Source organism: Ornithorhynchus anatinus, chromosome 1 (assembly GCF_004115215.2).
Source record: "Ornithorhynchus anatinus isolate Pmale09 chromosome 1, mOrnAna1.pri.v4, whole genome shotgun sequence".
NCBI classification, from domain to species: Eukaryota; Metazoa; Chordata; class Mammalia; order Monotremata; family Ornithorhynchidae; genus Ornithorhynchus; species Ornithorhynchus anatinus.
In genome coordinates this window covers 38,001,042-38,028,068 of record NC_041728.1, presented here as the reverse complement: position 1 = coordinate 38,028,068, position 27,027 = coordinate 38,001,042, and the positions used below count along the sequence as shown (strand labels likewise).

The window sequence follows — 27,027 nt, the reverse complement described above, 5'->3', positions numbered from 1 at the left end:
CTCTTCCTCCTCGTCGTCGTCGTCCTCCTCCTCCTCCTCCTCCCCCCCCCGGGGCCTCCTCCTCCTCCTCCTCCTCCTCCTCCTCCTCCTCCTCCTCCTCCTCCCGGCCCCGCCGTCCCGGCTTCGGGTCCGGGCCGCGGCCGGCGGCGGGCACCGTCCCCAGCACTCTGGTGCTGTGCTCCTGAGCTTTGGCCCTGAGGACGGCAATGCTGTTCTCCCTCAGTTCCTCCTGCGACATGGCCGCCCGCGGCTCCGGGCCCCCCTCTTCCTTCTCGCTCTTGTCGAGCCTGGGCGGGGCCTGGCACTCCGCCTTGGGCTTCCTCCCCGCCTCGGACGCTGCCTCCAGAGACTTTTTGTGCATCCCTAGAAAGAATTGTTGGTATTCGGGTTTAGAAAAGCGCCTGGGCATGGGAAACCCATCTTGAACTGAAAACGGCAAAGATAGAGAGAGGCCAGAATTAAGGAAGAGCAGAGAGCGTCGCTTCACACCACAGTCACACCCGGTCCCGAGAGCTCAAGGGTGGGGGACGGCGCCGGGGGGGGAGACGGGGAGGCGGGACGCCCTCCCGGGCCCTAGAGGTACGGCCTCGGGGCGGGACCCCGGGGTCGGCGCGGCGGGAAGAGGGAGTCGGAGGCGGTGGGTGCGGATCCCGGCCCCGCCCCCGGCCGGCCGTGCGACTCGGGGCGGGTCGCTTCGCTCCTCGGGGCCTCGGTGACCTCGTCCGGAAAACGGGCAGTTAGACCGGGCCCGCCCGATGGGCCCGTGTCCTCCCCGGCGCTTACGGCGGTGCTCGGCGCGTAGTGAGCGCCCGACGCACGCCGGCGGCGCGATGACCCGCGAGCGGCCCGTCCGTGGGCCGGCCCGGGGCACCGTATCGGACGCTCGGGAGGGGCGGTAGACGCGTCCCCCCGCCCGCAGCGTGTCGCCGTCCTCGGTGGGCGCCGGCGGCGCGCCGAGGAGGGCGACGACGATGACGACGTCATCGGTTAAGCGCCTCCTCCGCGCCGGGCGCCGTTCTGAGCGCCGGGGCGGATACGAGCGAACGGGGCCCGCGGTCTCGATCCCCCTCCCGGCTCCACCCGTCCGCCCGCCGGGTCACCTTGGGCGAGCCACCTGGCTCCCCTGGGCCTCGGCTCCCTCCTCTGTAAAACGGGGACGAGGACCGGGAGCCCCACGCGGGACGGCCCGATGACCTCGCAGCCCCCCCCGGGGCTTAGAACGGTGCTCGGCACCTCCTGACGGATCCCGCCGCGACCGCGATTCGACGGGCGGGGTCACCGAGGCCCATCCGGGTGAAGTGACTGGTCCGGGGTCACGCGGCAGACGGGTCGGGGAGGGGGTCGGGATTAGAACCCGAGACCCTCCGCCGCCCAGGCCCCCGCCCTAGCCGCCGGCCCCCGCGCCGGACGCCGGCGGGTCAGGTTGGACGCGGCCCCCGGCCCACGCGGGGCCGGTAGGATCTAGCCTCCGTTTCACAGACGGGGTAACCGGGGCCCGGAGCGGCGAGGCGACGCGGCCGAGCCCGGGACGGCCCGGGTTCCGATCCCGGCTCCGCCGCGGGACCTCGCCTCCCTTCTCTGGCCCCGGTTGCCTCCGAGAGGGGGACGGAGACCGTCAGCCCCGCGCGGGGCAGGGGACCGCGTCCAACCCGAGCGGCCGGCAGCCACCCCGGCGCCTAGAACGGCGCTCGGCGCGCGCGCGGCGGGCGCTTAGGTGCCGTCAGGAGAACGACGATTTACTATCGCCGTTTCGGGGCGGCCCTCCGATAGCGCGCCGGATGACTCCGGGCGGCCCCCTCCCGGGCCCCGGGTGAGGATTCCGGTCGCGGTTCGGGACCGCGGCCCAGGGTGGGGGACCCCGACATCCGCCCCGGTCCGACCCCCCGCTCCCAGCCCGGCCGCGGGGGCGCGGACCCTCCCGGAGGCCAGCGTCTTACCGAGCAGCCACGGGGCGCAGGACTCCATGATGCCGTCCTTGGCGGACTTGAGGATGGACTCGGGCAGGGGGATGGAGTGGCGGACCATGGCGCCGTACAGCCCGTACTCGGCCATGACGCTGCTCCGGCCCCAGCACTTCTCCCGCTTCCTCCACTTGGCACGACGGTTCTGGAACCAGACCTGGCCGGGAGACAGCGGGGCCGGAGCGCGGTGAGCCGCCGGCCCGGCCGGGGCGACCGACCCCGAGGAGAATAACGAGAACGGCGGACCGAGGGCGGCGGGGCGGAGACGCGCCGACCGGCCCGGACGGAAACCCACGTCCCCCGCGGGGCCCCCCGGCCTCCGCTCCCATTTTCCGGACCGGGGAGGCGAGGCGACCGGTCCGAGGCGACGGAGCGGACGGCGTGGCGGAGGCGGGATCGGGACCCGGGGCCTCCGGACTCCCGGGCCCGCGCTCCTAGCCGCCGGGCCTCGCCCCTTCCCGATGTCGTCGCGCGACGACGGGGAAGCGCGGGGAGGAGGGGGGCCGGGCCCGTGGGCTCGGCGTGTCGTACTCTCTCGAGCGCTCGGCACGGCGCCCGGAACAGAGGAGGCGCTCGGCCGACGCGACTGACCGACGGGCCGGAAGGCCAAGCGGGGCGCCGGAGGACGGAGGGACTGCCCCTTCCGCGAGCTCCTGGGGGCGAGAGACGATCTGAGCCCGTCGCTCCGTTGCCGGACCGTACCTTCCCAGCGCTCGGGACGGTGCTCTGCGCGTAGTGAGCGCTCGCTAATTCCGACCGAACGGAGGACCCGTGCCTGTGCTCCTTGCCAGGCGCCCGCCGGGCGCCGGGCCGATGGGGTCGGACCCGGTCCCCGTCCCTCGTGGGGCCCGCGGTCTCCATCCCCGTTTCCCAGATGGGGTCGCCGCGGCCCAGGGGAGCGGAGCGACTCGTCCGAGCTCGCCCGGGAGACGGGCGGCGGCGGGATTGGAACCCAGGTCCCTCCGGCTCCCGGGCCGGGCCACGGCTGGTCTATCCGGTGGCGGGCTGTGGCGAGGCCGGGCGGAGATGGCCGGAGCGGAGCGGCCCGGCCGGAAGAGCGCGGGCCCGGGTTCTGATCCCGACTGCGCCGTCTGTCTCACGCGTGTTCCCCGGGCAAGCCGCGGCACTTCTCTTGGCCTCAGTCACCTTGTCCGGAAAAGGGGGAGGGAGCCCGGGAGCCCCGGGCGGGGCGGGGACCGCGTCCGACCCGATCGGCCCGGCGCTCAGCACGGTCCGTAGCGAGCGGGTCCCAGATCACCGTCGAAAAGTAAAAAATACAGGTCCCCGGGGAATCGTGGCGCCCCAGTCGGCATCACCCGGGGGTTGGAGAAGAGCGGACCCTTCTTCCCTCCGGCCCCTTTTTCCGGAAGAGGATGGGAAGGACTTGCTCTTTTCTAACGGCGGCGCCGATGCTGACGACGACAACGGTCGCTCCCGTGACCCGTTAAGCGCTCGGTACGTGCCGAGCGCGGTCCTCGGGTAACGGGGTCGGACCCGGTGCGCGCCCCACCCGGGGCCCGCGGCCCTCATCCCCGTTTTCCGACCCCGGGGGAGCGAGGCGACCCGGCCCGGGGTCGGCCGGCAGACGGGCGGCGGGGCCGGGATTAGGACCCGGGTCCCTCTGGCTCCACGCCGCTTCTCCGGAGGCGAAAGGAAACGAAAACTACCGTACCCGGGGCAGCCCGGGATGCAACGGGAGGCCGCGGGCGACCGGGAGCCCGAAGGCTTTGAGCGGGCCCGGGTGGGGAGCGGGGGAGCCTCAGTGCAGGCCCACCCCCTCCCGGAGGCCTCCCCCCCCCTTCTCCCGCTCCCTTCCGCGCCGCCCCGACTTTCTCCCCCCGTCCCCTCGACCCCTCCGTCGCTCGGGTCCGTCGTATCCCCGGTTCGGCGACCTCCACCCGGGCCGAGAGCCCGCCGAGGGCGACGCCGTCGTCTCGCCGCAGGGGCTCGGCGAGCGGCCTCGCCGCCCCTCGGCCGGGAGGGAGGGGAGTCCGGAGGAGGACGCGCGGCGGAGGAGGACGCCCGCCTCGGCCGGGGCCCCGGGGAGACCGCCGGCCGCCTCGCCGGGCCGCGGACCCCCGGGGTCACCGGGCGGCCGCCGAAACGGAGCGGCGGCGGCGGCCGGGGGACGGCGGGGAGGGAGAGGCCTGTCGGTTTCCCCTCTCCGGGTTCCGTCCTCCTCCCCGTCCGGCCCGTCCTCCCTCCCCTGGAAGCGTCGGGCCCGGATGAGAAATCGCCGGCGCGCCCCGTTCGTTCGGGAGGAGGCGGAAGAAGAGTCGCCCCAGGGGCGGCCCGGGGCCGATCGAAAGATAAGTTAATTTCGCTTGGAATCGATGGGCCCGGGGTACCGAAATATCACGGGAAATTAAAGCTGCCGGGCCCGGGGGAGCCGGGCCATCGACCCGCGCCGATCGATGCCGCCGAGCCGGCGCCCGCCTCTCCTCCGGCCCCCCCTCCCCGCTCCCCGAGGACCCCCACAAGCACTCCTCATTTAACTAATTAGACGGGGAAAATCGGGTGTCGGTTTGTTTAGGATTTTTTTTTCTGCCGCCCCCCCCCCCCCTTCCGCCATCTTTCCTCCTTTCTCTGCCCCCTTTGGAACCCGCTTCTTCTCCCCCGCCCCCGGGACCCCCCCTCAGCGCTCGGGACAGTGCCCGGCGCAGAGCAGGCCCTTAACCGACACCGTCACTATTATCGTCGTTCTCCCCGGCCCTCCGGAGACCCTCCCCCCTCCTCCCGTCCCCACCCGGCACGCGGTGAGCGACGAGCGGCGCGGCTCAGCGGAAAGAGCCCGGGCTTCGGAGTCGGGGGTCGTGGGTTCGACTCCCGGCCCTGCCGCTCGTCAGCCGCGTGACCGTGGGCGAGTCGCCTCACTTCTCCGTGCCTCAGTTCCCCCAGCTGGAAAACGGGGATTCGAGGCGTGCGAGCCCCACGTGGGACGACCCGACGACCCCGTCTCTCCCCCGGCGCTTGGAACGGCGCCCCGCAGGGAGTGAGCGCTTAACGGATACCGACGTCGTCGTTATGATCGTCCCCCCCGCCCCCCGCCCCCCCAAAGACTCCTCTTCCTCCCGGCCCGGCGGCGAGAGCCCGGGCCGGGGAGTCGGAGGACCTGGGTTCGAACCGCCGGCCCGCCGCTGGTCTGCCGCGTGACCTCGGCCGAGCCGCTTCACCTCTCTGGGCCTCGGTGGCCTCGTCTGGAAAGAAGGGGGACGGAGGCTGCGGGCCCCGCGGGGGAGAGGGGCTGTGTCCGGCCCCGTGAGCCCGTAACCGCCCCGGCGCTTAGTCCAGTGCCTGGCCCGGGGGAAGCGCTTGACCGATAGCGTTATTATTCGTAGTAGTAGTAGTAAGAGCTTAACAAATACCCTAATTAATGTTATTATTATTCTCCCCTGCCCTCTCCACTGCCCCCCCCCCGCCCCCGCAGAACCCTTCCTCCTCCCCCCACCCCGGGACCCTTCCTCCTCCTCCTCTTCCTCCTCTTCCTCCTCCCCACCCCCCGACCCTTCCTCCTCCTCCCCCTCCCTCCCCAGGACCTTTCCTCCTCCTCCTCCTCCTCCTCCTCCTCCTCCCGAGGACCCTTCTTCCTCCTCCTCCTCCTCCTCCTCCTCCTCCCCCCCCAGGGCCCTTCCTCCTCCTCCGCCTCCTCCTCCTCCTCCTCCCCCCCCCAGGACCCTTCCTCCTCCTCCTCCGCCTCCTCCTCCTCCTCCCCCCCCCCCAGGACCCTTCTTCCTTCTCCTCCTCAACCGTGAGCCTCACGTGGGACAACCCGATGACCCCGTCTCTTCCCCCGGCGCTTAGAACGGTGCTCTGCACGGAGTGAGCGCTTAAGAAATGCCAACATTTACTTTATTTTATTTGTTCGTCCCCGTTTTACAGACGAGGGAACTGAGGCCCAGAGAGGGGAAGGGACTCGGCCAAAGTCACCCAGCTGACAAGTGGCGGAGGCGGCATCAGAACCCGTGACCCCTGACTCCCAGGCCCGGCCTCTTTCCACCGGGCCGCGCGCGCCGTACGAAGCGCTTCATCCATCCATTCATTCATTCCGTTGTATTTATCGAGCGCTCACTGGGTGCCGAGCACCGTACTGAGCGCTTGGAAAGTGCCGTTCGGCAACAGACAGAGACACTAATAATAATGTTGGTGTCTGTTAAGAGCTCACTATGTGCAGAGCACTGTTCTAAGCGCCGGTGGAGATGCAGGGTCACGGGATTGGCCCACGTGGGGCTCACATGTTTTAATCCCCATTTACACGGATGAGGGCACTGAGGCCCGGGGAAGCCAAGTGACTCGCCCGAGGTCACAGGGCAGAGCGGCGGGGTCGGGATTAGAACCCGCGACCTCTGAACTCCCGAGCCCGGGCTCCTGCCACTGAGCCACGCTGCTTCTCATCCCTACCTTACCCAACAGTTTAGAGGAAAAACTGAAGCCTCCCCGTCGGGGAATATCGAATGAAAACGAGCGAATTCCTATTATTATTATTATTGTTGTTAGAGAAGCAGCGTGGCTCAGTGGCAAGAGCCCGGGCTTTGGAGTCAGAGGTCGTGGGTTCGAATCCCGGCTCCGCCACTTGTCAGCCGGGTGACCGTGGGCGAGTCGCTTCACTTCTCTGGGCCTCAGTGACCTCATCGGGAAAATGGGCATGAAGACTCGTGAGCCCCACGTGGGACGACCCGATTGCCCTTGTGTCTACCCCAGCGCTTAGAACAGTGGTCCGCACGTAGTAAGCGCTTAACAAATACCAACGCTATTAATTATTATTATTATTATTATTATTATTATTATTATTATTATTATTAATACTACTAATAAAAGCTGCACTCCCACCCGCTACCAGAAGGTGGCGGCGTGGGACCAGGAACCGCCCTTCTCGCCCTTGTCCAGAAGAGGGCGCCAGGGGGTCCCGACTGGGCGGGGCCGTGATTAGAATAATTACGGTATCCGTGAAGCGCTTACTATGTGCCGGGCACCGTAGTAGGCGCCGGCGCGGACGCGAGCAGATCGAGTTGGGCCCGGTCCCCGTCCCTCGCGGGGCCCACAGTCTCCATCCCCATTCCCCGGATGAGGTCCCCGAGGCCCAGAGGAGGCAAGTGACTCGTCGACGGGAGACGAGTGGCGGAGGCGGGATTGGAACCCAGGTCCTCCCGCCTCCCGGGTGTGCGCCACTCGATGATGATGACGTTGGTGCAGAGCACCGTTGCGAGCGCCGGGGGAGAGACCGAGGCCCAGAGAGGCGGAGTGGCTTGCCCGAGGTCACACAGCAGACTCGGGATTGCACCGGGAATCCCTCCTCCCTGGGTAGGAGGTGTAGGGATAGTCTGAGAGCGCCACATTTGAAAATAAGGGGTGAGGTCGGGGGGCGCTCACTATGTGCCGGGCGCCGTTCTAAGCGCCGGGGTGGGCCCAGGCAAATCGGGCCCCCCGTGGGGCCCACGGCCTCCGTCCCCGCTCCGCGGCTGAGGGAACTGAGGCCCAGAGAGGCGAGGCGACCGGCCCCGGGTCGCCCGGCGGACGAGCGGCGGGGCCGGGATTAGAACCCGGGGCCCTCCGACGCTGGGCCCCGCCGACCCAAGCGCTTGGGGGGATGCCGTACGACGGAGCTCGCGCGGGGGGTCCCTGCCCCCGGAGAGTAGGCGCCGAGCTCCGCCGTAAACCCCGCGCCGACCGACTGCCCCGCCTCGTCCTCGCTACCGACCGAGCGCCCCGGTCGACGCGGCCGCCGTCAACGGGGAATCGCCCTCGAGCTCGGGACGTCTTCCTCCTGACGACACCCCAGAGCCCTCCCCGCCCCTGTCCGAGGAGGGGAGGTGACCTGTCCGAGGTCTCACGGCAGAGCCGGGACTGGAAGGATGACGATGACGAAGACCGCGGCGTCTGTTAAGCGCTCACTTGTGCGCAAAGCACTGTTCTCTGGGCACGAGGGGATCGGGTCGTCCCACGCGGGGCTCGCCGTCTCAATCCCCCTTCTCCAGATGAGGTGACCGAGGCCCCGGGGGAGCGGGGCGACTCGGCCGGGGTCGCCCAGCCGACGGGCGGCGGAGGCGGGACCGGGACCCACGACCTCTGACTCCCGGGCCCCGGCCGCCGCGCCGCGCCGCGCCAACCCGCTTCTCCCTCCTCTCGGAGGCTCTCCCCCCGCGAGATGCCCGGGCGTAGCGTTGCTGTAAGAGCGTGCGCCCCGGGGCCCGGCGAGAGTAGCCCCGCCTGTAGCCCGTGGGGGTTTGGGACGGACCCCACGTTATCGTCATGAACGGTGAGGGGGTGTGAGCTCGCTGCGGGCAGGGGACGTCGCTGTTTACTGCTGCCCCTTCCCGGACGCTTAGCCCGGCGCCCCGCACCCGGTCAGCGCTCCATCCGGGCGAGTGGATGAACACAGAGGCGAACGCACGCGCAGATCCCCGCGCGGGAGAGGTTTCCCTAGATGAGCACTCGGCCCGTGAAGTGGGAATTGAAAATCAAGTCCATACCCCGTCCCCGCTTTAGGGTCGGCCGTGACCTGTGACGACGACGACGACGACGATAACGTTGGGATCTGTTAAGCGCTCACTACGCGCAGAGCGCCGTTCTAAGCGCCGGGGGAGAGACGGGGTCATCGGGTCGTCCCACGCGAGGCTCGCGGTTGACCCCCATTTTCCGGAGGAGGGAACCGAGGCCCGGAGGAGGGAAACGACCCGCCCGGGATTCGAACCCACGACCCCTGACTCCCAAGCCCGGGCCCTTTCCACCGAGCCACGCTGTTTCCCCCCCCCCCCGAAGGCTCTCGTGGGCGGGGTTCTTGGCTCCCGACCCTATCGCAGCGGGGTCTCCCGAGCGCTTAGTACGGAGCGCAGCGGGTACCGTGAGAAGCAGCGCGGCTCGGGGGAGAGAGCCCGGGCTTGGGTTCGAATCCCGGCTCCGCCGCCTGGCAGCCGTGGGACTGTGGGCAAGTCACTTCACTTCTCTGGGCCTCCGTCACCTCCTCTGTAAAATGGGGTTGAAGACGGGGAGCCCCACGTGGGACGACCTGATCACCTTTCATCGACCCCAGCGCTTACAACGGTGCTCCGCACGTGGTAAGCGAATGCCGCCACCATCGTCATCGTCATGATCGTTGTTATTTTTAGAGCGGCATCTGTCCCATCGCGCCACTAAAGCGACGGGGCGGATGCGAGTTTTCGCTACCGTTTCTGTCCGTCCGTCCCCCCCCCCGATCGGAGCGTGAGCCCGTCGACGGGCAGGGACGGTCTCTATCTGTCGCCGGATCGTCCCTTCCAAGCGCTTAGTACAGTGCTCAGCACATAGTCAGCGCTCAGTAAATACTATGGAATGAATATTCGGGTTGGACGCCGTCCCCCCCCGGGGCTCCTGGCCTTAATCCCCATTTTACAGATGAAGGAGCTGAGGCCCTTCTCAGCGTCTCGGTTCCCTCAGTCGGCCTCAGTCGACGGCCGAGCGACGGCCCGGGTGAGCGGAGAAGCCGCGTGGCTCGGCGGCCGGAGCCCGGGGGTCCCGGGTTCCAATCCCGGCTCCGCCTCTCGTCCGGCTGGGTGACTCCTCCGGGCCTCGGCTGCCTCATCTCTAAAACGGGGACCCAGACCGCGAGCCCCGCGTGGGCCGACCTCGCCTCTCCCCCAGCGCCCGGAACGGTGCTTGGCACGTAGCGAGCGCTCAACCGACGCCACCGCGGTCGTGGTGACGGTCATTATCGATCACCCAACGCGTCCTCCTTCCGCCGCGAGTTTTCCGCAGCCTCCCGGAGTCTGCGTTAAACCCGGTGACGGCGAGCGACCTGAGGGTGCCGAATGAACTCTCCCTTTCTCCTTCTCTCTCCCCCCTCCTCACAGGTGGCTCCACCCCGCCTCCCAGGCCGGCCCCGGAAAGAAAAGGATCGGTAACCGGGTCGGCGCAGATGGAGATCCCGCGAGACCGTCTCCCGGGCCGGGAGTCCGGGGCCCCAGACTCCGAGGAAGAGGAGGAGGAGGGAGGAGCCCGAAGCCCCGGGCCCGTCCACCTTTGGTCTCGGCTGCGGGACGGGTAGGAGCCCCCGCAGACGGGCGGGAGCGAGCTCGTCCCCTAGACCGTGAGCCCGCCGCGGGCAGGGAATGCGTCTGTTTCTTGGCGATCCGTCCCGGCGCTCAGTACGGCGCTCTGCACGCAGTCAAGCGCTCAAGAAATGCGATCGGGCCGATCCATCTCCCAGGGCCAAGGGGTCCCCCTCGGGTCCCGGACTGAAACCGGGAAGCCGCGTGGCGTCGGGCCCGGGCCTGGCCGTCGGAGGGTAAGCGTCTACCGCGTCCCGGGCGCTGTCCTAGGCGCCGGGGGCGGCCGTCAGGCCGTCCCACGCGGGGCTCACGGCCGTGACTCTCCGTCTCGGAGACGGAGCGACCGAGGCGTCCTTTGTCGCGGCCCCGAGTAGGTGGCAGAGCGGGCCTCCTCGGCTCCGGTCTCGGCTCTACCCGCCCCCTCTCCCTCCTTCGGAGGCGGGTCGATCCCCGCGTCCCGAAGGAGGACGGGCTCGGGGGATTCTTCCTCTCCGTGGCCCCCCCCCCTCGGTCGGGGACGTCTCCGAGGCCCTCTCGGGGAGGGAGGGGAGCGGCCGGAGGCCATTTTGGTTCCCGCTTTCCTCCGCCTTCCCTTCCCTCCCCGCCACGGCGGCTTCTTTCTTCCCCCGCCTCCCCGGGCCCCGGCTGATTAATTTCTGCTCGTCGTTCGGGTGATTTAGTGGCCTCCCGCATCAAACCCCGCCCGGCGCCCCCGCCTGCGTGGGTCGCCGCCGTCGGAGGCGGGCCCCCGGCCCGCGGAGCGAGGCGCCTCGGCCGGGGAGGGCGTCCGGGTCCGGGCCGGGCGCTTGCCGCGGGCCAGGCGCCGTCCTAAGCGCCGGGCCGGGCGCCAGCCAGCCGGCTCGGCCGCGACCCCCGTCCCGCGCGGGGCTCGCGGTCTCGCTCCCCGTTTCACGGACGAGGGAACCGTGAGGCGTTAGAGAAGCGGCGCGGCGGCCGGAGCCCGGCCCGGGAGTCAGAGGGTCGTGGGTTCTCATCCCGGCCCCGCCGCGCGTCTGCCGGGCGACCTCGGGCCGGTCGCTCGGCCTCTCGGGGCCGCGGCGACCTCGGCCGTAAAACGAGGTCGGAGACCCCGAGCCCCGCGTGGGGACGGGGACCGGGTCCCGCCCGATTCGCCCGGACCCGGAGCCCCCGAACGGCGCCCGGCACGTCCCCCGACGGACACCGCGTCCGTCATCATCCCGAGCGGCGGAGGCGGGATTCGGACCCGTCCTCTCCCCGCTGGGCCTCGCCGCTCGCGGATCCGCCCCGCCGCTCCCGGATTACGGGCCGAGCCGCTCGTCACGCGACACGTCGGTAACGGCGGACCGCGTCGGCCCAGTTCTCGGGCCCGGGGCACCGACGACGGGGCCAGGCGAAAGGTCGCCTGGGAAGCGGGGGGCGGGCAGGAGGCGAAGCCGACACCGTCCGGCCCCTCCGGGAGGGCGCTCTGCCGCCAGAGCTGGCCGCGCCCCCCCCCCCCCCCCCCGGCCGGAGGGCGAGCGCTTTCGAAAAGCCAGGCGGAGGACGGAGCGCTTGGCGCGGAGCTCCGCACGCAGTCCGCGCTCCCTAAATGCGCTGGAAGGGATGAACGGCGCCGTGGGCAAGGCGTCGACTTCCCCGGGCCTCGGCCTCCTCCTCTGGAAAATGGGGATGAAACGCCAGGACTCCGTTTCAGCGGCTTTCATTCAACCACTCATTCCTTCGAGGGCGCTTACCGAGCGCTGGCTGCGCGCAGAGCGCTCTGCCGAGCGCTCGGGAGGTGCGATTCGGCAACGGGCGGAGGCGATCCCTCCCCGCCTCGGATCCGTCGCGGAGCTCAGCCCGGACGGAGTGCCGAATCGGTTCCCTCAGTGAAATAACGGTCTCCCGCGACCTCCTTCTCTCACACAGCGGTCGTGCGATTTCTTTGGCGTGTCAGACCCCGGCGGGGCTGGGGGGGGGGGGGGCGGCGCGGTCTGCGGACGAGGGAGAACGGGGGGGTCGAATCCTCATTTTACAGACGACGTCCCCGGGGCCCGGAGAGGCGAAGCGACTGGCCCGGAGGCGGCCAGCGGGCGCGTGGGGAAGCCGGGATTAGAACCCGGGCCTTTCACCGCCGGACCGCGCCGCTTCTCCAGCTCCAGCAGCTCCTCCGGCACTTGAAAGGACGCCCGGCACGTGTTAGGCGCTCAACAGGCACCGTCGTGTTTTCTTTTAAAGCCGGAGGTGACGCGCCCGTGTCTCCCCCGGCGCTCGGAGCAGCGCCTGGCCCGTGGTAAGAGCTCAACGGGCACCGCAGATATGAATCGTTATTACCGTCAGGGGTGCCTTCGTATTTAGGGGGCAGGGATGCGGCCACCCTCCCTCCTGCTTTTGGAGACCCCCCCCCCCCCCGGTTTAGAAGAGAGCCCGGGCGTGGGAGTCGGAGGTCACGGGTTCGAATCCCGGCCACTCGGCGGCGGGGTGACCGCGGGCAAGTCGCTTCGCTTCTCGGGGCCTCGGTTCCCCCGTCTGGAAAACGTTATTATTATCGTTATTATAATCGCGACCTCCCCGGCGGATGTCGCGTATCGTCGCCCCGGACTCTCCCGAGGGCTCCGCGCACGGTCAGCGCGCCAGAGATACGACTGGATATCAGTGGCGGGTGCGAGTCTCCCCGTTTTACAGCCAGAGGACAAAGGCGGCCCGGCGGACGGGGTCGAACGGTGAGACGGGACGATTCCGCGCTGTGCGACCTGAGCCCTAAAGACCGCTCGTCCAGTCGTAGTTAGCGTGCGCTGACTGTGCGCAGGGCACTGCGCCGGGCGGTCGGGAGGGTGTGAAACAACGAGAGACGGACACCTCCCCTGCCCCCGGCGAGTCCGCGAGCGGCCGGCAGGAATGAACGGACCGGGCCGGGCCCCGCGAGTCGGGACAGCCGGGTTCTGATCCCGGCTCCGCCCCTCGGCCGCTGTGTGACCCTGGGCGAGTCACTGCCCCGTGCCTCAGTTTCCTCCTCTGTAAAAGGGGGATTCGATATCTGATCTCCCTCCTCCTCGGGCTGGGGGCCCCGGGCGGGCCGAGGGCTGCGCTCATTCCGTCGTATCCGTTGAGCGCTTACCGTGTGCGGGGCGCCGTCCCAAGCGCCGGGAGAGTACAGTCGGCGACGCAGAGAGACGCGATCCCCGCCCGACGACGGGCTCGGGCGGTCTTGACCCGGTCGGTCGGTCGGTCGGTGGTGCTTACCGAGCGCTTACCGCGTGCAGGGCACCGTTCCGGGTGCTTGGGAGAGGCCGAGGGGACAGATACGTCTCCCGCCCGGCTCTTAACGGCGCTCTGCACGCAGTAAGCGCTTAACAAATACCGCCATTATGATTCTGATCATTTTACGGAGGGGGAAACCGAGGCGCAGAGAGGTCACAGGACTCGTCCGAGGTCAGCCGGCGGGGGGGGGGCGAGTGGCAGAGCCGAGACTAGAACTAGGCCCCAGCAGGATGAAAAGGATCTCGTACCGCCCCGTCCGGACCCCCCGCCGCCCCACCGGGGCCCTCGAAACGGAGAGGGGGCGGCCGGGAACCCGGAAGACGCCGCGACCGCGGCCGGGAATACCGGGGGACTCGCGGATCGGGGCCCGAGGGGCCCGAAGCCGCCGCCGCAAGGCCCTCGTTGGATCATCCCCGCGTCCGATCGCGTTTGTCGAGCGCGTACCGCGCGCCTGCCGGGAGGGTCCGCCACACGGCCCCCGGAGACGGACCCAGCCCCGGCCCACAGCGGGTGGACGGTCGACCGGACCCGCCCGGTCTCCTCGGAGAAGCAGCGTGGCCCGGTGGGTGGAGGCCGGGCCCGGGAGCCAGAGGACCCGGGTTCTAATCCCGGCTCCGCCGCCGGTCTGCCGTGCGACCTCGAGCGAGTCGCCTCCCTTCTCCGGGCCTCACCCGTAAAGCGGGGACCCCGCGGGCCGCGGGCCGCGTTCGACCCGGCGCCGCCGGGAAACCGGACCGCGGGTCCGGGAGCCGGAGGGACCCGGGTCCTCGTCCCGGCCCCGCCACCCGTCCGCTGCGGGACCCCGCGTTCGGTGCCCCGCGGATGCCACGGGTCACGTTCTCATCGTCGGCCCGCGTCTGCCCCGGCGCTCAGTACGGCGCCCGGCGCCCAGCGAGCACCTCGCAACCACCTTAAAAACGAAAAAGAGTCCGCTGCTAGCTTCTTTTTTCTTTTTTAAACCCCTTCTCCCCTTCCTTTATTCTTAGATCGTGAGCTCCTAGAGGGCCACGGGTCTTATTCCCCGTTTTCCAGATGAGGGAACCGAGGCCCGGAGAGAGAGAGGGAGAGGACCGGCCGACGGCGGCCGATCCTCGGTCGCGCCCCGGCGGCTAGCCGTGCCCTTCCGTTCCCGCGCGCTTCCCGAGCGCTCGCTGCGCGCGGAGCGCTGCGCCGACCGCTTGCCCCGAGACCGCCGGATCCCTCGGCCTTGTCAAATTCGAGACGGGCTCTCAGGGGACGCGCCGGATTTTCCGGGGAAGGGAAGGCCGCCCACCCCGGGTAGCCGGGCACGCTTCGGTTCACTCATTGGTTTTTACGGAGCGCCTGCCGGGCGCGAAGCGCTGAACTGGGTGCTTGGGAGAGGACGACACAGCGACCGACGGACGACACGCTCCCCGCCCGCCGCGAGCTCACAAGCTAGAGGAGGAGGCGGAATCCCACGCCGAACTCCCGCGTCTCCCCAGATCCCCCCGGCGAGGCGAGCGGTCTTCCCGAAGGCGGCCTCACCGCTCCTTCCCCGAGTCGGTCGTACCCATCCGGCGCCTGCTGGGCGCCGAGCACCGTACCGAGCGCTTGGGGGAGGACGGCACAGCGAGGCGGCACGACGGAACAACGCGAAGTCGACCTCGGGGCCCGTCCGGGGCCGGGAGCGGGGAGGCTAAGCGATGTCCCGCCCGTATTCCTTCTTCTGGGGGGCGGGGGGGGGGGGGTTCGGGGAGGAAGGAGAGGGGGAGGGACCCCAGCGGAGCCGTCGCCCCTCCGGGAGCCCGTCGAGCCCGTTCCGGACGGGCGAGTGGTGGACGCGGAGTTACCTGTATCCTGTCCTCGGGCAGCTCGGTTTTCATGGCCAGCATCTCCCTGGCGTAGACGTCCGGGTAGTGCGCTTCGTTGAAAGCCTTTTCCAACTCTTCCAGCTGATAGGACGTGAAGATGGTCCTGGAGGGAGCAAAACCCACTCAAGATCACGGAGGCCGAGGGAGAGAGAGAGAGAGAGCGCGAGCGGGCATCCGGCGGGATGGCCGGGACACCGCCCGGGAACCGCGAGGACGGCCGGCGCCGAGCGGCACGGGAAAGGGCAAGGTATCGTCTTCCCGTCGAGCGTGGGGCCGGGGGGCCCCTACGGGCGGCTCGCGAAGCGCTCACCGTCCCGAGCGCCGGGGCGGACCCGGGCCACTCGGGCCGGACCCGGTCCCCGCCCCGCGCGGGGCTCCCGGTCTCCGTCCCCGTTTTCCGGGTGAGGGAACTGAGCCGGCTCCCTCCCCCCGAGCCGAGCCGCGCGTACGGGCGGAAACGCGCGCGCTCTCTGACGGGTCGTGCGGGTTTCTTTCGCAGCGGGGGGGGGGGCGGGGACACACGGTTAGGACCCGCCGGCCTTTCGGCCGCGCCGCTCGTGCGGAGGCTCGTCGTGGGCAGGGAAGGTGTCGGTTTATCGTCGCGTCGGCCTCCCCCGGGCGCTCCGTACGGCGCCCGGTTAGCGCCCGGTGAGGACGACTGAGGGAAGGAACCAACGTCGGGCACGTGGGGAGGGGGGTTCCGACGGCGTGTGTCACCCGATAGGGCCGGGAGGTCACCGGCCCACGTGCGGATCACTGGGTCCGTCCGTGTTCCCCCGCCACGGCCGTTGGGTGATGTCCTGTGCGCGCTCCCCAGACCCGGACCCGCGGCGGGCCGAAACGGAGTGGCCCCCCGCCACTCGCCCGCTGTGAGACCTCGGGCGAACCGCTCGATCTCTCCCTGCTTGGGTCGCCTCGTCTGTAAAATGGGCTCTTAGAAGATCACGGGGCCGGACACGGTCCCGGTCCCCCGTGGGGCTCCCGGTTTCAACCCCCCTTCTGCGGATGAGGGGACCGAGGCCCAGGGGAGCGGGGCGGCTCGCCCGAGGTCACCCGGTGGCCAGGCGGGGCCGGGATCAGAACCCGCGACCTTCCGACGGCCGGGGTCCGGCCGCCGAGCCGCGCCGCTTCTCGCGACGGGACGAGAAACCGCCGCTTTCCCTGCCCACGGTAAGCTCGCCTCCGGGCCCCGAGCCGTGGGGAACCGCCCTCTCCTCCCTCCTGATGGTCATCCCGGCGGCCGCTGAGCGCCTACTACGAGTCGAGCCCCGGTCTCAACGCCGGGTCGCGACCCGGTTGACCGGGCCGGACACGGTCCCTGTCCCGCGTGGGGCTCGCCGCCCGAGCGGGGAGGAGAACGGGGATCGAATCCCCGTTCTACGGACCAGGCGACCGAGGCCCGGAGAAGCCAAGTGACTCGCCCGAGGTCAGGCGGCGGACGGGGGTTCGGCGGAGCCGGGATCAGAGCCCGGGTCCTCCGGCTCCCCGGCCCGGGCCCTTTCCACCGGGCCCCTCGCCGGGGGGGACGGGATCTGCCTCGCCTCCCCCCGGGGGATCGGCTAGCCGGCGGCGGTCCGGAGCGCCCCCGGGTAATTCCCGGAAATGAATCCAAATCCGCCCTCCCCGACGCTGACCTCGAAGCCCGCCCCGGGGCTCATTCGGGGCCCCGGCCGGACCGCGGTCTCCAGTCGCGACCCGGATCCCGCTCGGGACCCTCTCCCGGATCCCGCCGCCACTCCCCGCGCTCCCTGCCGCGAAGACCCTCGGGCGAGAACCGCCCCCTCCCGGAGGCGGGCGTCCGGTCGCCGCCAGATCCCCGGACGCCCCCCTCGCCGACCCCCCAAGGGGAGAGGGTGTCGGAGAGGAAGATCCCTGGTCGGTTCCCCGAGGGAAAACGGGTGGGAAAACCGGGATCCACAAAGGGGGGGCGGCTGCTCGAACGGGGCTTCTTCATCCGGGTTCCAAATCTGGGCTCCCTTTTTTTTTTTTTTAACGGTTTCCTGGACTCTTTTGCACTTCGGGGCGGGGGGGGGGGGGGAGGAGGGCGGATTTCGGCTCCCCGCTTCGTCCGATCGCCCCGGGGAGCTCCGAGAAACGTCCCCTTTAACGGGGAGCGGCGGGCCGGGAGGGGCCGAAACCTATTGACGCGTAGATTCCCCGTAGCGCTCCGGGCTCGGACGGTTAAGGAGAATTGGCCCCGTTGGTCGACTCGATCGCCATGACCCTGTGCAGAGCCACTGTACTGAGCGCCCGGGGGGGTCCGATACAACGATAACCAGACGCGTCGCCTGCCCGCCACGAGTCTTCGGTTCACGTCCGATAATAATAATGATAACGACAGTGACGGTATTTGCCGAGCACCGTTCTAAAGCCCCGGGGCGGATGGAAGGTCGTCGGGTGGTCCCCCGGGGGGGCTCACGGTCTTGGTCCCCATTTTCCAGATGAGGGAACCGAGGCCCAGAGAAGTTGCCCGAGGTCACCCGGCCGCCCCGACTGGCCACCCTCCCCCTCCCTCCATCCTCGGGTCCCGGGCATCGGAGCCTCCAGCGGGTCCGGGTAGAGTCCCGGAGGAGTGAAAAGGGGGCGGAGGGGGATTTAGGGATGAAGCAGGGTCCCGAGATCCAGATCCGGGACGGCCCGGGGGAGCCGAGGAGAGTCTCGGAGGAGGCGGCGGGCCGACTCCCCCGGGTTCGGGCCTTCGCCCCGTCGGGGCGGGCGGGCCAAGGAACGGGGCGGCCTAGCGGCCGGGGCCCGGGACGGGGGAGGATCCGGGTCCCGATCCCGGCTCCGCCGCCCGTCCGCCGGGCGGCCTCGGGCCGGTCGCTCCCCTCCTCCGAGCCCCCGTCCCCTCCTCCGTCAGACGGGGGCGAGGGCCGCGGGCCCGGCGCGGGACGGGGACCGCGTCCGACCCGGGTCGGGCCGGCGTCTGGCTCCTCGGAAGCGCCCGACGGACACCGCGAGCCCAACCGCGGCTTCCGAGCGCTCGGCGGGTCGGGCGCTCGACGAATGCGATCGGACGAGGGACTGGGCGCCTAACAGATAACCCGAGAAACAACCGCCGCCAAGAGCGATGGGGGGATGCGGTCTTCAAAAGGAGCAAAAGGCCAAGAATCCTTCCGCGGCCCACAGTCGCCCGCCCTGCCCGTGGCCGGGCCGGGGTCGTCTCCGTCGCCCGACTGTACTTCCCCGCCGCTTAGACCGGCGCTCCGCACGCTGCGGGCGCTCAGTAAACGCGATCGGGCGGGCGGGCGGAAACCGAAAAGCGGGGAGAGGTAGCGCTATCCGGACGGGGAAACGCGTCCCCGTTTCCCACCTCCGCTTCCCTTCCTTTCGGATATCTTGTTCCGTAAATAACGGATCCCTCTAGATGCGGACGGCTCCGTCGGCCCGCGCGGCCTCGGCCTGAGAAGCACTATTGTCATCATTATTATCATCGTCGTCGTCTCTCTCCCTGTACGAATTAGACCCCCCACCCCCGCCCACCCAAACACATAGGCACTTAAACGTGCACGTCCCGTGTCGAGATGGACACGGGGAAACGGGAGAGACCGGGGGGGGGGGGTGTTCCGAGGCAGGCGTGCGAAAGAGGAGGAACGGGGAAGGTCTTCGAGGATTCAGGGAGAGGGTTAAGGTGTTGGGGGATGGGGGACGGAGTCGGGGGAGAAGGGAGCCGGGAAGGGGAAGGGGAAGGAAGGAGAAATCAGGAGAGGCGGCCGCCCCGGCGATCGGGGTGGGAAGAGCTGGTTGGGGCTGGAATCTGGAGGGGTTCGGGGGGGAGCCGGGGCGGGGGGGGGGGGCCGGGAAGGGCTGGGAAAAAGTGTCGGGGCCACGCTACGGGGTCGGGCATCCCGTCTTCGATCCCCAGCCCCGGGGAACCTTGGAATTCGGCAGATTTCGTTTCCGTTGCCCGGAGTCCGGTCGGGGCGGAGGGGGACGGAGGGGGTCGGAGGGGGCGAGGGCCAAGCCGTCCGTTACCTGTGTCGCCGTTTCTTCCGTTTCTTGGTCTGGTTTAAGGAGGATTTGGACATCTTCCTGTCGCTGGAGGAGACGTCCTCGGAATCTGGGAAGGGGAGGAGGGAGAGGGGGCGATGGTAGCGGGGCCCGGGGGGGCCCGGGCCCCTCTCTCTCCGTCCCCCCCCCCTGCGGGGGTCCGCGGCGACCCCCGCCCGGGGGGCCGGCCCTCCACGGGGCCGGCGGCGGGGCGGATTTCGTTGGCGGCGGACCGGGGGGCCAGAAGCCCCCCGGGGCCGGGCCGGGAGGGGATGGAGGGGGAGGAGGAGGGTCCGGGGGTGGGGGGAGTCGAGGGGACCGGGACCCCCTCCCCGCGCCCCTCCCCCCCCCCCGGGGCCGCCGCCTACCTGAGCTGGCGGTCTGGCTGGCGTCCGGCGTCCCGGCCGCCCGGTCGAGGGGCTGCAGGTGGACGCCCTGGGGGTCGGCCAGCACCTCCAGGAAGGTGGGCGGCGGGTAGAAGGCGGGCAGAGCCCCGGGACCCAGGAGTCCCAGGCCCCCGACCCCCGCCGGGCCGAGGACGGAGCGGGTGGTCAGCAGATGGCCGGGGGGCCGGCTGGCCGGGGGGGGCCGGCTCCTTGTTCAAGCCCAGGATCTCCTGGATGCCAAAGCCGGTGCATCTTGGAGGAGGAGGAGGAGGAGGAGGAGGTGGAGGAGGAGGAGGAGGAGGAGGAGGAGGTGGGGGACCCCGGTGGGGAGGGGTCCCCCCGGCCTGGCTCTTGGCCCCCCGATCGCCTTTGGGCTTGACCGGCGCTTCCCCCGCTTTCCCCGCCATCTCCGGGCGCTCTGGAGGGGCAGAGCCGGGCTGGCTCTGCCCAGCTCGCCCCCCTCCCCTTCCCTCGCCTCCCCCTCCCCAACTCGGTCCCAGCTGCCCCTTCGGGCTTCTAGTGGTCCAGAGCCCCTAGGAGATCCCCCCCTTTTATCCAACCAGGCGGGAGCCCAAGCGGGGGGTCACGGCGGAGCAACCAATCCCCAGGCCCAGGAGCAATTAGGAATTCCCGAAAGCTGGCAGGCTCCAAGCGAGACGGAGCCCGGGGGGAGGCGGGCCGGGGGCGTCCCGTCCCCCCCCCCCCGGGGAGACCCGCTGGGGACGACGACGAGGGAGCACCCGGAGTTCCGGGGCGGGGGGCGGGGGGGTCCCGGGGGGGGGGGGTGGGCCCGGCCGAGCCCGAGGGAGAGGGGAGGCGGGCGAGGCCGTCGGAATGATAACGACGATCGGGCCGCCGGCCCAGCGCGCGCTCGCTCGCTACGAGGCACGCGCCCTTCGGATCCGTCATCCGGGCCGGACCCGGTCCCCGTCCCGCCCGGGGGGCTCGCCGTCTTCATCCCCGGGTCACGGAGGCGACCCGAGGATTCCGTGGATTAGCCGACCGACGCCGGGAGCGGGGAAAGGAGGAAGGGATGGAGGGGGGAGAGGGGTCGGCCCGGGAGGCCGGGAGAGCGGACGGGGAGCGGACACCTGCCCGGGGAAGAGATCACCTAACCCCCTTCTCTCCCTCTCCCTCTGTCCTGGCCACGAGGCCCCGGGGGAGAGGTCCTGGGGGCCGGAGGGGAGATGGCTAACCCCGGCAGGAGCCGCAGGTCGGGAAGGCGGGCCGGGGCGGCCTAGCGGGAGAGAGCCGACCCGGGCCGACCGAGAGGGAGGATGACCTGGGCGAAGCCGCCCGGGGGAGGGCGCGGCCGGGTACCGGGCCGAGGGACGGGAGAGAGAGAGCGGACAGAGACGCCGCGTGACCGAGCCGACTTTTCTCCCACACCGGAGGATGGACGCGGGGTGTCTCCCGGGAAGGGAGCCGGCCGGCCGGAGCCGGTTCGGTCGGTCGGTCCCATCGATCGAGCGCCTACCGTGGCTCGGCACCGGACCGGACGCTGGGGACAGGAGAAGAGAACGATGTAACCGACACGTCTCCCGCCCGGGGAGCGGGGCGGAGGGCGAGGGTGTCGGACCCTGGACCGGGGTGGGGATAAAAGGGGAGCCGAGCGTCTTTTTTCCTTTTTTGTGGCGTCGGTCGAGCGCTCACTGTGCGCCAGGCGCCCTTCTAAGCGCCGGGGTGGACGCGAGGTGATCAGGGAGTCCCCGTCCCACACGGGGCTCCCGCTCGACCCCCCCCCCCCCGTTTTACAGATGGGGGAACCGAGACACAGAGGAGTGACGCGACTGGCCCCGGGTCCCACGGCAGAGCAACGCGGCGGAGCCGGGGTGAGCGCTCGGCGCCTTCCCACGTCCGGGCTCCGCCCACTAGGCCACGCCGCCTCTCGGTCGGATAGGATCCAAGCGTCCCCCACCCTCTTTCCGCCGGCCGGCAGTAGGCCGACGTGCCGTTCGCGTTTCTCGATGTCTCCCGGAAGACGCCGTGAGGCGAGGGAAGACCCCCCCCCGCCGCCCCGAGTCCCGCCGGGGAGGGGGCGGGCCGGTGGGGCCAGCCGGATCCCACGGGGTCCCATCCTTCGCCCTCCCCGGGTGCCGCGAAAAGCCACGGTCGAGGCACGGTAGGAAAGGATTTTCATCCCGGTGGACTCCGGGAAGACCCCCGAAGGAAACCCGGAGCCGGGAGGAGGGGGATTCTCCAGGCCGCTCGTCGGTCGCCGCCCGGGGCGGAGCGGGCGGGAGGCGGGCGTTCCCGGGGTCTTGGAGGGGAGCCTCCCTCCCGCCTGGAAGATTGGGGTCCGAAGCCGCCCCCTCCCCCGATCCTAAAGCTAGAAGGGGGAATCGACCTCGGGCAGGGAAGAGCCCGGCCGAGAGGGTGAGGGGAGAGGAACAGAACGGACGGCGTCAGTCGGTCGGTCCATCCGTCGGCGGTATCTACCGGTCGGTCGTCTCAGTCGTATTTCCCGAGCGCTCACTGGGTGCGGAGCCCCGAACGGAGCGCTCGGCGGAGCGCGGGGCCACAGGAGCGCGGCCTAACGGGCGGGGCCCGGGCTCGGGAGTGGGAAGGACCTGGGTTCCAATCCCCCCGGCTCCGGCCCTTGCCTCCCGCGTGACCCTGGGCAAGTCACTGGGAGAAGCGGCCTGGCTCGGCGGAAAGAGCCCGGGCCTCGGAGGCAGAGGTCACGAGTCCGACTTCCCGGCTCTGCCGCTCGTCAGCTGTGTGACTGTGGGCGAGTCACTTAACCTCTCTGTGCCTCAGTTCCCTCATCTGTGCAATGGGGACTGAGGTGTGTGAGCCCCGCGTGGGACCGCCCGACGGCCCCGTCTCCCCCCCCCAGCGCTCAGAACGGTGCTCGGCGCCCAGTCCGCGCTCCGCAGATACCGACGTTCTCACTCGATTCCTCTGGGCCTCGGCGACCTCCTCCGGAAAACGGGGAAGGGGACCGCGAGCCCCGTGGGGGACGCGGACGCCGTCCGACGCGCCCAGTTCGTATCTACCCCGGGGCTTAGAAGGGCGCCTGGCAGGCGGGAAGCGCTTAACCGACGCCGTCGTCATCGGCGATCAGCGGACACGTTCCCCGCCTGTCACGAGACCGCAGTCCGGCGGGAGAGACGGACGTCAATACCGATCAGTCCGCCCATCGACGGTATTCACTGAGCGCTCGCCACGCGCAGAGCGGCGTACCGAGCGCGCGGCAGGGTACGGTGCCCCGGAATCGGCAGGTACGTTCCCGGCTCGTAACGGGATGACGGTCCGTCGGTCGATGGATCGATCGGCGGTGTCTGTCCGACGCTCGCTACGAGCAGAGCGCGGTTCCGAGCACCCGGAAGAGCGCGGGGCGGCGGGGTTCAGCGGGCGCGTGCCCTACCCGTGACCGGCTTCCGGTCCGGAGGGGGAGACGGACACCGATATGAAGAAACGGGTCCTGGTCGCCGTATAATTTCGAGACGGGACCCCCCCGCCCCCCCCCCCCCCGATCAGGCCCCGGGGGCGTCCGGGCGGGGGCGGAACGGGGCGGGGGAGAGAGCGAGGAAACCTCTCCCCGCCCCCCCCCCCCCCCCCCCGGCACCGAAACCCCAGACGCGGCCGGAAGCCCTTCGGGAGCGGGGATGCCGGCCCGGGGTCCCCAGGGGAGACGGAGACCGCCGATTTCCCAGCTAGGGGAGAAGGGGTGCGTCCACTCCGTTGACGGCGCCTGTCGTGACACTGACGACGCGTGACGAGAGAGATGACTCGGATGAAATACCCCGGGGAGGGGGAGATGCGAGCGACGGGCAACAAAGGAAGAGCTGCGGGGAAGCGAGCGAGGAAACAAAAAAAAGCCCCACAGAAACCCCGGGAGCCGCAGGGACCGACGGTGAAAAATCCCGGGGCCCGGCCCGACCGGGGCGGACCCGCAGGGCCTCGCGGTCGAGAGGCCGTACGGCCCAGCGCAAAGGGCCCGGGCCCGGAGGTCAGAGGTCGCGGGTTCTAATCCCGCCCGCCGCTCGTCTGGCGGGTGACCCCGGGCAAGTCGCTTCGCTTCCCCGGGCCTCGGTCACCCCATCTGTACAACGGGGGTTGACACCGTGAGCCCCACGTGGGACGGGACAGGCTCCGACCCCATTGGCCCGCACCCGCCCCAGCGCTCAGTACGGAGCCCGGCACGCGGCAGGCGCTTAACGGATACCCAGAAAGACCCCCCCCCCGCCCCCGACGACGGCCGATCCGACCGCTTTCTCGGGGGCTCGGCCGATCCGTCCATCGATCGATCGGATCGGCGACGTTTATCGAGCGCCGTGCCGTGATCCGAAAGACCCGGCGAAGAGCCCGGGTGTTAGATGGCGCGGCGGAGAGGGAGGAGGCCAAAACCGGGGGTGAGTCGCTCATCTTACGGAGCGCCCGTCTGCGTGCCGAGCACCGTACTGAGCGCTCGGGGAAGGCCCGTCAGAGCGGCACCGCCGACGCGGTCCCCGCCCACGGTGGGCCTACGGTCCGGAGCGGGGAGACGGACGTCAGTGGACATTAATAAATGGCCGAGGCGAAAAGAGGTTGAATGAGGCTTGGGGATCATCGACGGATCCGACCGGCGACGCTCGCCCGGCCCCCCGCGGCAATCAGTCCACCCGTAGCCGTCCCCCAGCTGGGATTCGGCGGGCCGATCTGGGGAGAGGGGACGGGCGGGTGCCGGGAGGTCCGGCGGCATCCGGGCGTTCGAGGACCGCGAACCCGCGGGGGGGGAATTAAAACCGTCGGGGCCGCGGGGAGGGATGAGGGGGCCCGAATTGACCGTGGCGAAAGGAGTTCAAGAGATTAAAGGAAGAGTTCGACGGCGGACCGTGTCCTCCCACCCCGGAGGGAGGAGGCACGGCCCGGGCAGCCCCGAGCCGGCGGCCGTTGAGCTGAGTTAACAGCGGACGGTAGGTTTCCCGTCGGTCCGCTCCCCGCGTCCGGCACCGATACGGCGCGTGACCCCGGGCGAGCGTCTCTCGAGGTCGGACGCCCGAGCCGGCCGGCGGAACCGGGAAGCGCGGGCGAGTCGCCGGCCCCCGGGCCGCCAGGTTGACGGCCCGAGCCGGGAACGCGGGTGTCCCGGCCGCCGGTCGCCTCTGCCCGCGGCGGGAGACGCCCCCTCTGCCCGTTGCAAGTGAGGAGCTCCGGGGTGGGCGAGCGCCCCGTCGAACGCTCGTGGGCCTGGAAGCCGGCCGCTTCGCCACGTGCGGGGACCGCGGTAAGTGGATCCCTCCCGGGTGGGACCTGGGCGTCCTCTCCACGTGCGAGGAACACGTGAGTAGTTCCTCCCGACGGCGAAGCCCTAATATCATTAAATGGCTCGATCCGCCGCCTCCGAAACAGTCGGGTAATTCGACTCGCCGGGTCCCCAGTAATCGAATGATCCTATTGGCCTCGCGGAATAAATTCTGTGCCAAGCACTCTACCGAGCACCGCAGTAAACGTAAGATAACCGCATCGGAGTAGGACAGCCAGACATTTAAAAAAATGCAAATAATGCTCTCCTGTCACTTCCTCTGTATTCCTTTCCAGCATTTAGCACAGTGCCCCGCACACCCTGAGTGCTCAGTAGTCAGTCGGTCGTGTCTATGGAGCACTCGCTGTGCTAAGCACTAAGCAGAGTCCCCCGTCTCCCTCCCGCCCGGGACGGGGGACGGCAAGCCATTTCGCTTCCCGGGGCCTCAGTCACCCCATCCGGGAAATGGGGATGGAGATCTCGGGTCCCGCGGGGGACGGGGCCCGGAGCCAACCTGATTTCCTTGTACCCACCCCAGAGCTTAGAACGGTGCTTGGCGCACGGTAAGCGTTTAACAAATACTGTTGTTGTTGTTGTTCTTCTTCTTCTTCTTCTTCTTATTATAGGGTACCGGTCATCTTTCTGTCTGGCTTCTCCCCACCTCCTGAGGTCTGGGGCCGGGAGGGTGTCCGGGGAAGGAAATACGACCGAACGGTTGAAAAGCTGAAGGTTGTGGTTGTGTCCGGGGTTGGGTCTGGGGATTTTCCGTAGCTTCGTGAAATAGGGGAATATCCGGGGAGACCGTGTTGTTGAGACGGGCGTGGATCACCACCACCTGTGCTAAGGGACTCTACTTTAAAATTATTATTAATAACAGTAGTAATAATAATGACGACGGCGTTTGTTAAGCGCTTACCACGTGCCGGGCACCGCACCAGGAACCGGGGCGGATACAAGCAGATCGGGCCGGACACGGCCCCCGTCCCGCGCGGGGCTCCCGGTCCTCACCCCCTTTTTTCCGGGTGAGGTCACAGAGGCCCGGAGGAGGGCGTTGACCTCCCCCGGGCCTCCCAGCAGACGGACGGATCGAAACCCGGGTCCTTCAGACTCCCGGGCCCGGGCTCTATCCACAGGCCACGCCGCTTCGTCGGGCGCTTACTCTGTGCCAAGCACTTGGGAGAGTCCGGTCCAGATCCTAGGCCCTTGGATCTGTGACCTCTGGCCATCCGCTGTTGGCTCCGCTCGCGACCTCACGCCGCTTCGGCACGAATCTTCAAATCCTTTCTTATAAAGGAGTTCCTTATCTGTGTCAACGTCCGTCTCCCCCTCTAGACTTTAAGCCCGTTACGGGCAGAGGACCGGGTCCGCTCATTCCGTCGCATCGTGCTCTCCCCAGCGTTTAGCACGGCGCTCTGCCCAGAGTAAGCGCTCAGTGAATACCCATCGTTGATCGATTGGAGGAGGAGGAGGAGGGGTAATATTAATCCCCCTCTAGACTGTAAGCTCACCGTGGGCGGGGGGGATACATCGATTTATTCTTATATTTTCTCTCCCGAGTGCTTAGTACGGCAAGGGCTCCATAAATCCCACTGACTGACCGACTCCTGAGCCCTTACGGTGTGCGGAGCACTGGGCTAAAGGCTGGAAAAGAATAGACAGGAAGTAACGGGAGACTATTATCTGCATTTTTTTAAACGTCTCTTGTCCTACTCTGATGCAGTTATCTCGTGTTTACACCGGTGCTCGGCGCCGAGTAAGTCCTTTAAAATAATATCTATTATTATTATTATTGTCAACGACGGTAATAGTTCTATTCGTTAAGGGCTTACTACGTGCCAGGCACCACGCTGAGCGCTGGAGTGGATACGAGCCGATCCGTAAATGGCTCCCAGGGGCTTAATGTCGTCGTCGGGAAGAAGAAGACGAATCACGATAATGATCGTTTTATTTGTTAAGCGCTTACTCTGTGCCCGGCACTGTGCTGAGCGGTGGGGTGGATGCGAGCGGCTCAGTAGGTCCCCTGGTACAGCGCTCGGCACGCGGTGAGCGCTCGAAAAATACCCGTGCTCGATTGCTCGGTGAGAAAATATCGGTGGGCTGGAAAGGGATGAGAGGTCTGCCGTGGATTCGAAGGGGGACGGCGACCGGGGCGGTGTCCGGCGCTTAGAACAGCGCTTGGCACGGAAGAAGCGCCCAACGGAGATCGTCGTTATCATCGCGCTAGAGAGGAAAGACCGGAGGGCGCCCAAGGTCCACTCGCTGGCTCGTCCGGGGGGGGGGGGGGGGGGGGGGTGAAGAAGAAAAAGGAAGGGGATCGTTCCCGTGGGGGAGCCTCCTCCCGCTCCGCGAGCCATTTTAATTCGTGTAAATGAGGGTTTTTAATTT

The 27,027-nt window shown here is 69.2% G+C and overlaps 1 protein-coding gene across 1 annotated transcript; it reads right to left on the bottom strand.

The window, feature by feature from the left end:
- Positions 1-94: 94 nt before the first annotated feature.
- VSX2 (visual system homeobox 2) lies at positions 95-19,819 on the bottom strand (the record flags this gene model as incomplete). Its single annotated transcript, XM_029058656.2, is given in 6 exon segments — positions 95-426; positions 1,938-2,118; positions 15,016-15,139; positions 19,012-19,096; positions 19,395-19,617; positions 19,619-19,819. Coding segments are annotated over 6 exon segments (1,146 nt in total), but the record flags the coding sequence as incomplete, so codon positions are not given.
- Positions 19,820-27,027: the final 7,208 nt, after the last annotated feature.